The sequence below is a fragment of the Microcaecilia unicolor genome, chromosome 5, assembly GCF_901765095.1.
Source record: "Microcaecilia unicolor chromosome 5, aMicUni1.1, whole genome shotgun sequence".
NCBI classification, from domain to species: Eukaryota; Metazoa; Chordata; class Amphibia; order Gymnophiona; family Siphonopidae; genus Microcaecilia; species Microcaecilia unicolor.
In genome coordinates, this window is record NC_044035.1 from 223,965,487 (window position 1) to 223,981,561 (window position 16,075).

At 39.5% G+C, this 16,075-nt stretch overlaps 1 protein-coding gene across 3 annotated transcripts in view; it reads left to right on the top strand.

The window, feature by feature from the left end:
- PRDM15 (PR/SET domain 15) overlaps positions 1 to 16,075 on the top strand; it is a 391,258-nt gene that overhangs the window by 263,716 nt on the left and 111,467 nt on the right. For all 3 annotated transcript variants that reach the window (XM_030203815.1, XM_030203817.1, XM_030203816.1), the window contains exons 16-17: positions 8,115 to 8,278; positions 9,502 to 9,581. In XM_030203815.1, the coding sequence (XP_030059675.1) occupies positions 8,115 to 8,278; positions 9,502 to 9,581 (244 nt within the window). The remainder of the gene's footprint in view (positions 1 to 8,114; positions 8,279 to 9,501; positions 9,582 to 16,075) is intronic.

The window sequence follows — 16,075 nt, forward strand, 5'->3', positions numbered from 1 at the left end:
ATCCAGCAGCGGAAGCAGTGGCCCGTCTCATCTCTCTGGGCAAAGTTGCATATGCCCTCCAAATAGCTAGCTTTCCCAACCTTGAATCTGCTCATGACAGGCTTACACCGTCAGGCAGTATGGACTCTTGTAATTAGAAAGGAACCCAGTATGTAGTAGATATAATAAGATAGTTTATTACAATCTTACCAATGGTAATACAGGTAGGTTAAGCATTCACATAATGGAACCGCATATCATGGCACGTCCTCTCTCTCTATTCTTCTGGAGTCTCCCTTCTCTGTTCGTCTTCTCCTCTCATCTCCTTCTTCTCGTCTCGTCTGAACTAATACTCCTCAAACTGCTGCTTATATACAATTTTGGCCCTATTCATTTCAATGGACCCCAGCTGTCTCAACAGGGCTCCTAGTCCTTATCAGTTGATCAGAATGACTTCATATGTTCCCAAACCTTCCTCTAGCCCCCCCTTTGGATGTTCTCACCTGGGGTGCAGCTGACCCAGCACTATCTCTGCGTAACCATAGCAACTCTTGCTTATGACGTCTTGCAGGTGCCAATCTCAGGATTGTTTTTAGAGTAGATTGCCCCCACCCTTGCCAGTTCAGCACTTGCCACAGTGAAATGTAACTGTGTCAAAGGTGATCTCTGATTTTTACAAGCTAGCTCTCTTTTGTATCAGAGATGATTCTGATTTTAAGAAGCCTAGCTCTTATTATGAGCCATTGGCCTGTATTTTACTGAGAGCAAGGGCTAGCATAACTCTTCACTATGCTCTTCAGGGCACAGACCGTATAAGTCTGCCCAGCACTATCCCCGCCTCCCAACCACCGGCTCTGGCACAGACCGTATAAGTCTGCCCATATAAGTATACTTATATAATACGTGTAATACTTATACGTTTAAGTATGCAACGTTAGCTTCAGAACATTTAGTACAGGAACAGTGCTGGGCAGACGTTTACGGTCTGTTTCCTGAGAAAGGCAGGGACAAATCAAACTCGGGTATACATATAAAGTATCACATACCATGTAAAATGAGTTTATCTTGTTGGGCAGACTGGATGGACCGTTCAGGTCTTTTTCTGTCATCATTTACTATGTTACTATGCAAATCAGAACCAACTGGCACATGGTTAAGATAAAATGGCTATACTGAAATATAAGTGAACCATACTACTACTTAATGCAATATATGACAAGTGAAAGGAAATCAATATAGCAATCACTAACACTACTAGCACGATTACTCAATTAGCATGTGAGTAACAAATAAGCAATAGCATAGAATAATATCATTGAACTATTTAAATGCATATTAAAAAGTAACTCAAACAACTATGAAGAGCAAGTCACAAAAGTGAAGCGTTAAGCCAAGAAATTAATCTACAAGGAATAGCTTCATGTGTGCACTAACTAAATAAGTATAAATGCAACGTCCAAAGACAGGCATAAGTATGCAACATTATGAATAAAAATATCAGTGCATAAATGTGTTAGTGTAACTAAGTCCTAACCTTAAGTGAAATCACTAAACTAAAATGCAGTGCAGCATGTGACTTAAGTGAAAATCAGTGAATTAATTAAAATCATAAGAATAGCCATACTGGGTCAGACCGATGGTCCATCTAGCTCAGTAGCTTGTTTCCAACAGTGACCAATTCAGGTCACAAGTACCTGGCATAAACCCAACTAGTAGAAACATCTCATGCTACCCATTCCAGGGCAAGCAGTAGCTTCCCCATGTCTGTCTCAATAGCAGACTATGGACCTTTTGTCCAGAAATGTATCCAGACCTTTTTTAAACCCAGATATGCTAACTGCTGTTACCACATCTTCTGGCAACAAGTTCCAGAGCTTAAGTATTCTTTAAAAAAATATTTCCTCCTATTTGTTTTAAAAATATTTCCATGTAATTTCGTCAAGTGTCCCCTGGTCTTTGTAGTTTCTGAAAGAGTAAAAAATTGATTCATTTTACCCATTCTCCGCCACTCAAGATTTTATAGACCTCAGTCATTTCACCCCTCAGCCATCTCTTTTCCAAACTGAAGAGCCCTAACTTCTTTAGCCTTTCCTCATATAGGAGTAGTTCCATCCCCTTTATTTATTTATTGCTTTTGTATTATTTTGGTCGCTCTTCTTTGAACCTTTTCTAATTCCACTGTATCTTTTTTGAGATACAGTGACCAGAATTGAACACAATACTCAAGATGAGGTCGTATCATGGAGCAATACAGAGGCATCATAATATTGTCTTATTTTGCATCCCTTTTCTAATAATTCCTAGCATCTTGTTTGCTTTTTTTGGCCATCGTCGCATACTGGGCAGAAGTATATAGAAATCATAAATGAAAGTCATACATGATAAGAACATAAATGGAGGAATAATTATGATGGAATGACCTCCAACAGTTCATGAAATCTCATGGACACCAGTTGGTGTGAAGAATGATAAAGGGTGACAAGATGACAAGGGTACCACTTCATTAATGACCACATTATGGATGTGTCAGGTGTATCACAGTTCGTGATTTATTTATTATATTTGTATCCCGCACTTTCCCACTAAAAGCAGGCTCAATGCGGCTTACATAGTAATAGGTAACACAGAAGTTTGTTATGTAAAGTAGGAAATTAAGTATAATAGAAGGATGGATGGGTAGTAATAGGATGGGTAGGTAGGTAGAGACAGGTGATAGAGAGAGGAGAGTAAGGTGGGAGATAGATTCTGGGTCAATGTTGTTTTCTCTTCAGTATATGTAAGGTAGATGGGTTCATGAGATTAATCTGGGTCTTTTGGGTAGGCTTGTTTGAATAGATGGGTTTTTAGTGCTTTTCTGAGTGGTAGGTGGTCATGGATTGCTCGGATAGGTCTAGGGAGATCGTTCCATAGACGGCTGCCCAGGAAGGAGAAATTGGATTCTTGATAAGTTTTATACTTGAGACCTTCACAGCTGGGGTAGTGCAGGTTGAGGTACTTTTGTGAGGATACAGACATGTTTCTTGCTGGAAGGTCAACCAGATTTATCATATAGTTCGGAGATTCTCCGTGTATTATCTTGTGGATTAAAGTCTGGGCTTTGAAATTGATACGTTCTTTGATTGGGAGCCAGTGCAGTCTTGCAAGGAGAGGAGTTGCACTCTCAAAACGTGATCTGCCAAAGATGAGTCTTGCTGCTGTATTTTGGGCGGTCTGAAGTTTTTTTAGGATATAGGCTTTGCAGCCTAAGAAAATATTGTTGCAGTAATCAGCATGGGTAAGTACCGTGGATTGCACTAAATTCTGGAATGTTTTCTGGGGTAGATATGGTTTTACGCGTTTCAATATCCACATCATTGTGAACGTTTTCTTTGTGGTGGATGTGGCGTGATTGTCGAGGGAGAGGTGGCTGTCTAGTGTCACTCCAAGGATTTTAGGTTTTCAGAAATGGGGATTGTAGTGCCGGAGATGGTGAGATTAGATGGGGGAATTGCGGAGTGCTGAGATGAAAGGAGTAGGCACTGTGTTTTTTCTTTGTTCATCCTAAAGGAGTTGGCCCAGGAGGTTAAGATGTTCATGCCCATGGATATTCTATCAGAGATTTCTGTTAGGTTTGATTTAAAGGGAATGAATATAGTAACATCATCAGCATAAATGAAAGGGTTTAGACCATGTCTGAATAGGGCTTTGGCTAGTGGGATCATCATTAGATTGAAGAGTATCGGTGATAAAGGGGATCCTTGAGGTACTCCGCAGATAGGTGACCAGGGGGATGAGATATCAGTGGGTGATTTAATTTGATAGGATCTTGAGGTGATGAATCCTTTTATCCAGTTAATAATGTTACCGCCGATTCCAAGTTTGTCCAATAGTTTGGTTAGTATGTTGTGATCTACCATGTCAAATGCACTGGATAAGTCAAATTGTAGAAGGAGGATGCTGTTTCCAAATGCAATTTCTTGTCTGAATTTGGATATTAGGGTAAGTAGGACAGTTTCTGTGCTGTGGGCTGGACGGAAGCCCGATTGTGACTCATGTAGAATGGAGACAGTCAAATAGTTTGACGAAAGGCCCATTTGGAAACAACAAGACACCGTGCTTTTTTCTTTGCTGCTCCTTCTTTACAGAACTCTCTGCTTCTATCCATTCGAGCTGAACCATCGATGGCAAAATTTAAAACAGCATTAAAAACTTGGCTTTTCTTTCTAGTACTCAATCCCACCTAGGTGGACTATAGCTTGTCTATCACTGAAATTGACTTTCTATTGTTTTTCTATTCACTGAAATTGACTTTATTGTTTTTCTATTCTCTTTCTCTTTGTCTTGCTTCATTCTTCCTTTACTGTCATTTCACTGTTCCTACTAGGTTTGAATGACTCTGTATGTGACTGTTCTTTTCTGTCCAGTTTTTTTAGTTCCTTTTCATTTCACTTTCTTGGTTTATAGATTGTAACCCGCCTTGATCTGCAGGTTAGCAAAGGCGGTATAGCAAATGTGAATAAACTAAAAACTAAACTATTCACTTAATAGCTACAAAACACAGATTCACAAAAATTAAATCACAATAAATGAAACAAAATTCAAATCATGGGTGTTTTGTCAAAATGTAACAGTGAGTTATCTCGATATAGAGTACTAACCTAATTTACTCACAACAGCTACCTGTGGTCAGGAAATATCACATCATGTGTGCAACTCTTTTTCTAAATCTTGTACAATAAGTAAAACGTTCATGTGCAATTTATTCACTGTCATGTAAGTACATGAGTGTCCAGCATTTAATAGTGTGTGTGTGAATTCTGAAAATCTCAATAACAAGTAAAAACATGGAACAGGAATATCAGAATGTCACTTCTGGTTTCTGTACTCCATCTTTAAAATAAAACAAACTTCTCCTGTTCTGGGTTAGTAATACTTTACTTCACAATAAATGTAAATACAAAACATTGATTCACTAAATCTACAAAGGCTCAGCCTCCAAAGACCTTAAAGCACAAGGGATTAGTTGCTAAAAACATTATTCTCTCTTATCAAGAGAGTAAATAAAGTGTATTCACAATTAACCTAACCTAATCCTGACAAAAAGTAAATCCTTCAACTTTTATCTGTTCTGGGTGTTAAAAATAAAAAACACAGTTGAACTTCATTTACTAAAATACTGTAACTATAAATGTAAATGTACAGGGCCTATCTATTTGTTTTTGTTAGGACAAAACTAATTTTAAACCAGACTACTTCCAGAGGTCCGTCAGCTCTGGGGGAACATTTTATTTACTTGTTCTTATATTCCACATTTTCCAAAACATGTTTGGTTCAATGTGGCTAACATAACAGTGTCAATGTGTGTAGCTTCCGTTGTAACAAATAGGCTTACAGTTAACAAACAATAACCAGTAGTGTGAATTCTTCCAGTCTGGAGAAAAAAAACCCAAAAGGTGTTAGCATGTTTACAAGCTCCATAATATCATCGCTGTCTCTAGCAGATGTGGATAGAAAAGGCTTACTTCGGGTAATTCTTGGAAATAGCACATAACTGTTACTAAATACATAAGAACGTCATTCTCCTATCACTCATGCTCCTGCATTAGCAGGCACTTAGTGTTTTAGGGAACTGCACAGTAATATCATTGCCAGAAAGAGAGCCTGATGATTACCAGTCACTCTCATCAATCATTCTACCAAATACAGATATATATGTATATAATGTAGAAGGATAGATATATTAGTATGGCAAAACAATAAGGAAAACTTAGCAGCAAGACTTATCAGTGCATGATAGAACAGTAAGCAAAGACACTGGATATGACAACTAGGTGCTTAAAAGTCTTTAATGATCAATCTTCTCATGGCCTCAACATGGGCTGTTTTTCGGCTGTGAAGCCTACATCAGGACTCTGTTAAGCTAGGTGATGAGTATACATTATTTCACATCGGTGAGTAATTTCATTTGCAATTTTGTTCATAGGCCTCAGTTTGGCAATGCAGGCCTTATGCATACAAACAGGTATGGGCAGTATATCCCACTACAGAGTGTGTATACCCATTTCATTGGAGATAAGTATTGGGTGTGTGAATTGATGCTAGATTATCTATAGAACTTCATGTGACTATGGTTGTACAAAAGATTTTCTTCCATTTGAAGTTAATTAGAAGAATTTGTAAATTTCTGAAACCTGATCATTTGTTAGTGATCCTGCAAGCCTTGATATAAAGTTTTAATATTTAATATTGCTTCTAAAATTTTATATGGGATGGCACCAAGTTATATGTCACATTTTCCAGGACAAAGATTACACTCAGAGTCAGAAATTTGATTGGTTTTACCAAATTCATCTGTGATCCACCTTCAATCCACGGAGTGTAAAACTGTTATAGGCTGTGGTCATTCTTTGTGGAATTGTTTGCCAAAACAACTTAGGATGATTTCTTTGTATAAATTATTTAGACAGCATTTGAAAATATGGCTTTTCCGAAAATATTTGATTCTGAATTAAACTGATTGAGGGGAATATTATGATCTGTGGTTTTAAAGGGTTTTTAAAGTAAGATGGGGAGATGTGAAAGAATGTATGGGACTGTTTGTTTTATTGATTGACATTATGTATGTTCTATTATTATGTAATCCACCTTGAACTGTAAGGTAAAGTAGAATATAAATGCATATGTTAAATTAAGAAAAACCTCTGGCATTCTCCAGCATAGCAGTGGTAAATCTCCAGCTTTGGGGTAGGCCACCCTTGGCATTTCTGGGACAGAGCAAGTACCTGCATATAATGTGTATAGCGTTGCATATGTCTAGTAGCACTATAGAAATAAGTAGTAGTAGTAGTGTTAGTAAAAGGATCTTGAACTTGTTATGGACAGTATTCTGAAATCAGCTCGGTGTGCAGCAGCAGTCAAAAAAGCAAATAGCATGTTAAGAATTATTTGAAAAAGAATAGAGAATAAAACGGGGAATATTTGAATGCTTCTGTATCGATCTATGTAGGACCATACACTGAGTGTTGTGTACAGTTTTTGTTGCTCCGCTGCAAAGAAGATATAGAGGAACTAGAAAAGATATAGAGAGGAACAACCACAATTATAAAGTGGTTGGAAAGGTTCCTCTATGAAGAAAAGCTAAGCAGGATACTACTTTTTAACCTAGAGAAGAGATAACTGAGAGGAGGTATGACGGAGATCTATAAATTTATGAGTGGAGTGGAATGGGTAAAATAGGGAACAGACCTTATTAAGACTAAGGGATACTCCATGGAACTAGTAGGAATCACATTTAAAACAAACCAAGAAAACTAATTGTTTACTCAGTGTACAATTAAGCTATGAAATCTGTTGCCAGAAGATGTGGTCAAGGCAGTTGGAATAATTGGATTTAAAATAGGTTTAGACAAGTTTCCAGAGGGACTTGGAAAACCCAGTGCTTATCTCTAGATTTGAGGAACAGGGAATGAATGAGATCCTACCAGGTACTTGTGATGTGGACTGTCAGAAACAGAATGCTGGCTTCGGCAAACCTTTGGTTTAACCTAGCATAGTACATTTTGGGGTTAATTCTATAAAGTGGGTACTAACACGTATGTACGTAAATAGTTAAAATAATGGTATATATGTGCTCATATGCATGTAAATCCCAAAATTCTGCCTTGATGCTATTCTGCAAATGCATTTATTACATAGCATGTATTTTGCAGGTACGCAAAGGTGGTGTCTGGGTGGGATTCACAATTACATAAATAACTTATAGAGTACTATAAGTTAGCAGCATATCTCAGACATCTAGGCACAAGCACTTAGTCCAGCACTATGGCTGGCATAAATGCTCATATCTAACAGTATACACACATATATACCTGAATATGCTAGTACTCTATAAAGGAAAGTGGGCACCCTCCAAGCATCTAAATATAGGCACACTGTTATAGAATTACCTTCTTTATGTTCTTGCTAATATAATCTAGAACATACTTGAATCTGTGCCTGAATGATAGGGGCTCAGTGACAAGGCTCCCTGGTTCAAGACCAGCCTGGGCTGGCACCTGCCTTTCTATGTTGTAATTTCTTTGCAGCTGGCTGCACTGTGATTTTTGCTAGGTTAAATAAGACTGGCCTCAAGCCTTCACTGCTGCTGCTTCTTTCAGTTGTCCTTTGCGAGAGGAAAGGATTATCTGAAGCATATCATGGAGATTCACAAGGAGAATGGCTATGGCTGCAGCATCTGTAACCGTCGCTTTGCACTGAAAGCCACGTACCATGCCCATATGGTCATCCATCGGGAGAACCTGCCAGACCCTGAAGTGCAGAAGTAAGAGTTGCTACAGTGTCCCGCACTGCAAGTTTTCCACCTTTGGCCTTCTGCACCACACTGTCCCTTGCTATGATATTTTACTTCAGTTGACCTTTACTGCACAACTTGACACGGCAGAAGTCCATTTCTGTGCAGAGTCTCACACTGTGGTATCTTGCACTCTAGGCTTAATTTGTAGATGAAAAGAAAGTGGAACTGTGTAGGCAGGGGCGGGAGCAACAGGAAAAGTGGGGCTGTAGAGAGTAGAGTGACTGTTCTGTGCTCTAGTCCAGGTTCACCCCCTCCAATTCCCTTCCTGCAGACTGCCTGGAAGGGAGGGGATGAAGTTCTGAAGTTTAACAAGAAGTGGTGGAACTGCTTTCCAGGCTTTTCCTCCAGAAATTAAGCCCTGCTTACACTGCAGTATCTTCCAGCATTCCTCCCAGAGACTGGGGCTTGTGCTTTGGAGGGTAATACATCAACCACAGGAGGGTTGCTTTCTTAAATATGAGGATTACTCCCTTTCCTGTGAGTGAAGTCCAATTTTGTGTAGATTGTCTAAGTAGGAAAAGGGAAAGCCAACTCAGGACACTGACAGTTTGCAGTGTATTTTCCAAAAGGCTTGCTGAACACAGAACCTTTTGTAAAATAAGTATAAAGCCACAGGAGGAACACATGTATTTGTGGAACCTTCAGCAGGAACAGCTATCTTATTAAAAAAAAAAAAACACATTCAGAAAAAAAATGAGGCATTACTCAGGGCTCTGTGTGTATGTATATGCCAAGTAGGTGGTAGATTTTAAGTGTTGACATTTGCACATGTAAATTGCAAATTTTACAAAACTGCATACCCAAGAGAAGCCAATTAAAAAGGAGCCAAGCTCCAGAACTCAATTTTTTTTTTAGGTGGATTTAAATACCAGAGAGGTAAGCAGAATTGAACACTCAAATCATTCCTCCAAATCCCAGCTCCAAACAAGCAGTTACTTAACACTTATGCATACCTGGGAGTAGATATAAATGCCAATGGGGAAATATATTGAGGTATGCTTATATTTCTGTTGCAAAATAAGAAATATGCTATACTTTTCAGCCCACCCACACAGTGCCCAGAACATGCTTCCTTCAAAACTGTTCATGCTGTTGGTATACACATTCAAGTAGCAGCTTTCTAAAATCATTTTTTACATGTGTATAGATTGAATTCCCTACTTCAGTGAGTGTTTTCTCCTGCATTTCAGATACATTCATCCCTGTGAGCACTGTGGAAGAATTTTCAACAGCATTGGGAATCTGGAGCGGCATAAGCTTATACACTCAGGTAATAGATGATGATGAATACTTATAGCCTGCCTTATCCATAAATATAGGTTCAAGGTGAGTTAACAGATATAGAAAACTGATTCATTAATCAGGAACTGACCAGTAAACAAAGAACTATATACTTTCAACTCATAAAATGTCCGAAAATATAAAATTATAATAAAAATTTAGAAAATAAGTAAAACTTCAGTAATTTACAGAACTGAACATAATTTGAACACATTTGAACATCCACTGGTAAAGCATTCCAGTTCTTAACTAACTGATGTTTAAAAGAATTTTCGTATAGAGATACTATTTTTACACCTCAAGAGTTGGATATTGCAAGACAATCTGATCTGCTGGACCAGTGCCCTCCAGAATCTTAAAAGCTAAACAACATAACTTAAAGATCACCCATGCTCTAACAGGAAGCCAGTGAAGATCAACAAGCAAAGGGAACACATGATCAAATTTAGATTTATGAAAAATCATTCTAACTACTGTATACTAGATCAACTGCAACCTAGTAAGTTGTGTTTGGGTAATACATATATATAGTGAATTAAGTAATCCACCTGAGATAGGATCAATAGCTGCACTAGTATCTTAACGTGGCTAGGAATAAAATAATTAAGTACTAACCGTTTCATCTTTAAAAATGTCTTCTGAGTAAGATGTTTGACCTGAAAATTCATTGTCAGAGCAGCATCTAACTTAACTCCAATTACCCTAGGAAATCTTTCAATTGAAAGCAGAGTTCCATCATAACAAGAAATATAGCCAGGAATATTATCAATATTCAAACTAAACCAGAGAGCCTTGGTCTTATCTGTGTTAAGCTTAAGGCAGAAGGATTTAGACCAGGAGCTAATTTTCTTTTTTCCACTGTTTATCTTATAGAAAGTAGAATCCAAACAGATAGCCCCAAGTGAACTCACATAGATATTGTAGAGTAATGGAGATATTGAGGATCCCTGTGAAACACCACAGGGAGGTCTCCAAGAGAAAGAAAACACTCCATTCTTGACAACTGAATATTGTCTATTTTTCAGAAGAAAATCAAACCAATTAACGCTGTGGTGTTATAACCAAAATCAGATAACATTTTATGACTGACTGTGTTGAAAACAGCTAATATATCAAATTTAAGTAAAACCATCTCATTATCCTTAGATAACATATTCCTAACTTCAGATGTTAGGTTGATCAATCCCCACCAATTCAGAGTAGTTGAAAACACATTACTACTACTAATAATCATTTCTGTAGCGCTACTAGACATACGCAGCGCTGTACACATATGCAGGTACTTTCTCTGTCCCTAGAGGGCTCACAATCTAAGTTTTGGTACCTGGGGCAATGGAGGGATAAGTGACTTGCCCAATTTCACAAGGAGCTGCAGTGGGAATTGAACCCAGTTTGCCAGGATCAAAGCCCGCTGCACTAACCATTAGACACTCCTCCACTCCTCCATTCTGTGTTTGGATATAGAGCAGGGAGTATGTACAAAGCCCTCTTTCGCTTAGATTTTCAGTGGAGAGGGTTATGGCTGAGATTTTTCTGATTAAGAAAAATTAAGCTAAATGACTGGAAAGGGGTTTAGATCAGCTAATCGTGCTATTTTTTCTTCTGAAAATGAAGTGCTCCCTGTTTCTGAAAAAACACTAACTGTTCCCTTGCACTTGCACATAGCCCTGTAGGATAGTTCATATATTTTCTGGGACCCTGTGGGTTTGGGCCAAAACTGGAAATCTCTCATTGAAAGCATTTATCAGGAAGAATAGTATAGTGAAATGGTACTGTAATACCACTAGATGTACTCTGCAAAATTAGGGCTAATAATGCTTAATTATCCTCTCTGCTCAGCCTTTATCTTTCCCTCCTCATTCCACCAGTCCTTCTACTCTGTTAACCTCATCTCTCTCACACTTTTCCATCCTTTCCTCATCCATCCATTTAATTCCCCTTCTGACCCCACATCCCTCTCACTCCTTCCATCACTTCTCAGTCTTTCCATCCATTCCACATGCTTGCTTTTTTTCTCTTCACCTTCTAGTTTCCTTCAGTTACACATGAAAACTACACTGTGGTAGCATGGGTGGCAGCCAGGTATGGAGCTTTCACAGATACAGTCAAAGCAAAAGTTTTTATTATGACAGATCTGGTAAGCAAAAGTAGGCAGAATTTAAATGAAACTCAGTTTTACACAAAAAAGGAACATAGGTTCCTCAAAGCCCAGCTTCACTATAATCTTCCTATCTTAACTTGTCTTCAAACAAGTTAAGATAGTCAAAGACTAGGAACTCTCGTAGAAGATTCCTTCCTCCTGCCCTGGGGCTGTCTTCAGACATTGCTGCCTGGCTTAGAATCTCTCTTGAAGGACCCATTCTCCCTGTACTGAGCCTCTCTGTCCTGTTCCCACTGGGGTTTTAACTTCCTCTCTGCCTGAGCCCCATCCTCCTGTCTGGGCAGGCTAGCTATGCCTCCCTTAATGTGGCCCAGTGAGGGAGTGCAATTAAGGAAATCCAGGCTTACTATAGACATCCATCACATGTACTGATGGCAAATGGTAATTAAGGTTCTCCATGGACAGTGAGATCATCTAGCCACACAGCTGAAGTGACATTACGGTGAAGTTACAGACCCAGTCTTTACAAAGCACAGAAAACTCAAAAGAGCTGTGTGCGTGTGTCCCTGCATTCCCACCACTGACAGATACTATATCTACTGCATACACCCCCAGTTTTATTTTGTCCGCTTTAAGATTCAAACCCGCTCAGCCTTCAAATCCCTTCATATTTTCTTTCTTTGTCCATTTAAAGATTCTTTATTTATCATTCCCAGATTTATTTTCATTGAATAAAAATTTTTCCTATGTCTAAAGAGGTTTATTCCAATTGGCTGTGGCAGCAGCATACTGTGGAACAATGCCTAATTTGTCAACAGATATTCACAAAATCGGCATTGGTTCAGGAAAATCTCAAAAACTTTACCAACAAATGCAGGAAAAACAGGAGACCACAACAAATCCTGACAGACAAAAAAATCTCCCAGTCTGAAACAAAGGAAGTGTCCAAATTTATTCAATACTCATCCACAAAAAATGCAGGCAGAAATTGCAGTAGTAAACCACATTTCTTACATTTCAATCCAGCATTGGTTTTTAAAGCGCTTGTGGAATAATAAAATTATCAGCACAAGCAGAAAACATCTGCTGTGCAAAAGACCAACAGGACCCGTTTCACCGGGAAATATACGGCTTCATCAGGAACTTGAATTGTAAAGGCAACCAATTTTGTAGTTGCTGTGTATGCAGCGCCAGGCCTAGATGTAAGTTTATCTTTGCCACATACACGGCAACTAAAAAACTGGTTTTCCTGCAATTCATGTACATCTGGTGCTGTGCATGCCGTCGATGTGGACGCTGGTGGAGCCACACAGGATGCACAGCCTGCTTAAGACTCTGTCACAGCTCAGTCAACTGATGGTTCCTCGATGCTGATGCCGACTTCGAACCACCATCAACAACACTCGGAGACAGTTCTCCTGAGTACTGATGTTGATATGCACAAATCCAATGTGGATGTGCATAAATGTCAGAGAGAGCTCATTGAAGTCAAAATGGCATCATCGATGTCGGTAGAGACCTTGATGCTGACAACCAGAATGCATTTGAGTTGGCTTCTCTACTCTCTCCCATGCGTTTTTGTTGGGAGATCAATATTGAAATTAAAGCAGGTTCCTTGCCATGCTAACTCTTGATGTCAGTACGCATGACTCCAGCATTGATGTGTATACAAATTGGTAGCAACTCATGGGAATCGAAAGTGGCATTTTGATTCCAAGGTTCATGGCACAATCACTAAAGAATTAATAAACTAAGACGTACGTGTTTTCTCTATGTACTGTGCCTAATTATTTGGAGCTGGTCTTAATATTGATCCTGTTCTCGAAACCTACATACAGATTGTCATTCTAAACTGTATGCCTCTTAGTGTCACTATTTGTTTTGTGCTGTGCCTTCTCTACAGAGAATTGCTTCAGTTATTCACTCTGGTTTTCTTTCTTCTACCAGTTTCAGCCTCTTCTCTGTGTCTGTTTCTGCTTTCTAGACAGACAACAGTCAAAGTAGAGCACTGGTCTCGTGATTGAAAAAGCCAGATGCAAGCCGTGTGGACATTTGACTCTTTTGTCTCTTAGTGTACTTCTGCTGTTTATTTTAATTACTTCAACAGCAGCTGCAAAATCTAAATGAATGGCTTGGTTGTTTAACAGCCTGACAGACAGTGAGAGCATCAAGGCAGTTGGCAGATTATCTCTTACAATCATCTCCCAACTTCCAAGTTTTCTACAGAGCTTCTTTTTATTTCTGTGCAGGACTCTTATGTTCAACTATAACTTTTTTCCGTCCTAAAATCACATAGTGTGGCGAAACAGGGAATTTTCCTACTTGTAAATTATATAGCTATTGTTTGTGATATGCATTTCCTTTGTTTGGCCAGCAGGTGGTGACTGTCTGTTGTTTGTAAAGTTGTTACAGAACTGTCAGTTTCTTCTTCCTGCCAAAAACTGTTAGCTTAAGCTGTGAAGGAATTTTTTTTTTTTTTTTTAGTTTCAGATAAGGGAGTTGAAAGAGAAGGTTCTCTTTTCCTGGGACGCTGTGAACAGTTAGATTTCATAACCTGTGAGCAGTTATATCTTGTTCTTATTTATTTTTTATTGCATTTGTATCCCACATTTTCCCACCTTTTTGCGGGTTCAGTGTGGCTTACAATATGAGTTAAATGATGGAAATACAATTTGTTACAGATTGGTTATGGATTACATTGTGCAGAGTTATGCGAGACAATCGAGGTGTCGTTAAGGAATGTAACAATGGAACACAAACCTTGAAACGTTGGAAGGAGACAATGAGGCATATTTTCAAAGCACTTTGGGAGGCTAAGTTCCATAGGTTTCTATGGAACTTTGGGAGGCTAAGTGCTTTGAAAATGAGCCTCAATGGGAGCTTAGAGGGCGATAATAAGGCATGAAGACATATGGTATATATCTTTCTGTGAGTAAAGGTATGAGTGATGTGATATTACGGGAATGAGAGTTCAGAAGTGGATGCATGATGCATTGAACTCCCCAGGTACTATTTAGGTAACAGATAAATGTTTAGATACTTTTATATTTGAGCCATAGTCGGTTATCTGTTATTGCCTGTTCTTTTCCACCTGTTTATATGATTCATTGTTCTGTTCTGGCAATAAACCTTTTTTATTTTATTGACTCTGCTTGGCTGAACTGACTAAGAATCCTGGTGGTTTGTGTGTTGGGTTTGTGAGTGCTTTCTAGGAACTATGGGACCATTGGGAGTGTGGCCCCAGTAACTTAGAAATCACTGGGGATAACTTGAGAGCGGGAGACTCGCCCAGAGGCATTTGGTACCCAGTCAGTGGGAGGAGGGTGCTGGTGTAGAGCACATGCCCAGGTGCAGGTGGACCTGAGCTGTGCTGGGGGGTAGACCCTCTAAGTGGCCACAGGGTTAACCCCAGGCGAGCAGTTAGGCATTTCATCACAGACATTTCTTCTTTTTTTATGGGAGCATAGTGGGATTGTTAGTCTCAGTGTGTGGTGTGAGGGTCACCATCAACTTAGTGGTTCAGAGGTTTATTTTAACCTGTAACTTCCAGACATAGAGCACAGTGAACGAGTGTTGCAATAACAGGGTCCCTTCACCATTTAGTTTTTTTTTTTTGTAGTGTTAGGAGATTAGCAGCGTGCTGATGATGACTGACAGTGGTTATCAGACACCGGATATGCCTGTCCTAACACCAGAGTGATCGGATGTCCTCAGCAAGGAGGATATGCAGGAACTGCCTGCGCAGCATTCTCCAGAGGGGAGAACAGACTCCTTGTGAGCAGAGGCCCGTGAGTTGGCAGAGCCGGATGCCACACCAGCTGAAATCCGGCAGATCTACAGGGAAGAGCGACAGCAGTTAGAACAACAGCTGCGTGAAGAGCGGGAATTCCAGCTGGGTGCGCTGTTTGGGAGGAAAGCTCGGTGGTAGAATATCTCAGGCGTTCCAAGGACTGTCAATGGAGACGTGCTCCTAGTTTGAGGAGGTGCGCAAAGCTTTGTTGAACAGTTATGCCATTACCCCCGAGACATACAGACTGAAGTTCTGGACTTTAAAAAAGGGGCAGATGATACTCACATCAAGTTTGTGATCCAGCTAAGATACCAGCACCAGCGGTGGCGCAGTGGAGCTGAGGTTAAAACCCTGGAGGACTGCCAAAACATGATGATCCTGGAGCAGTTCTTCAACGTTGTCATCCAGATGGCTAACCATCCCTGGTTGGCAAAGAGAAGCTGTCCTTATCCACAGTAGCCAGGATCTAAGGGCAGCCATAGTCCTAACCAAATATACTTGAAACCTCAGAGACTGTCAGCAAACCCTTCAGTGTTTCCTGAAAACCTAAAGACTTTAGGCATGAACGTCCTTGTTACCAGTGTGGGCGTAC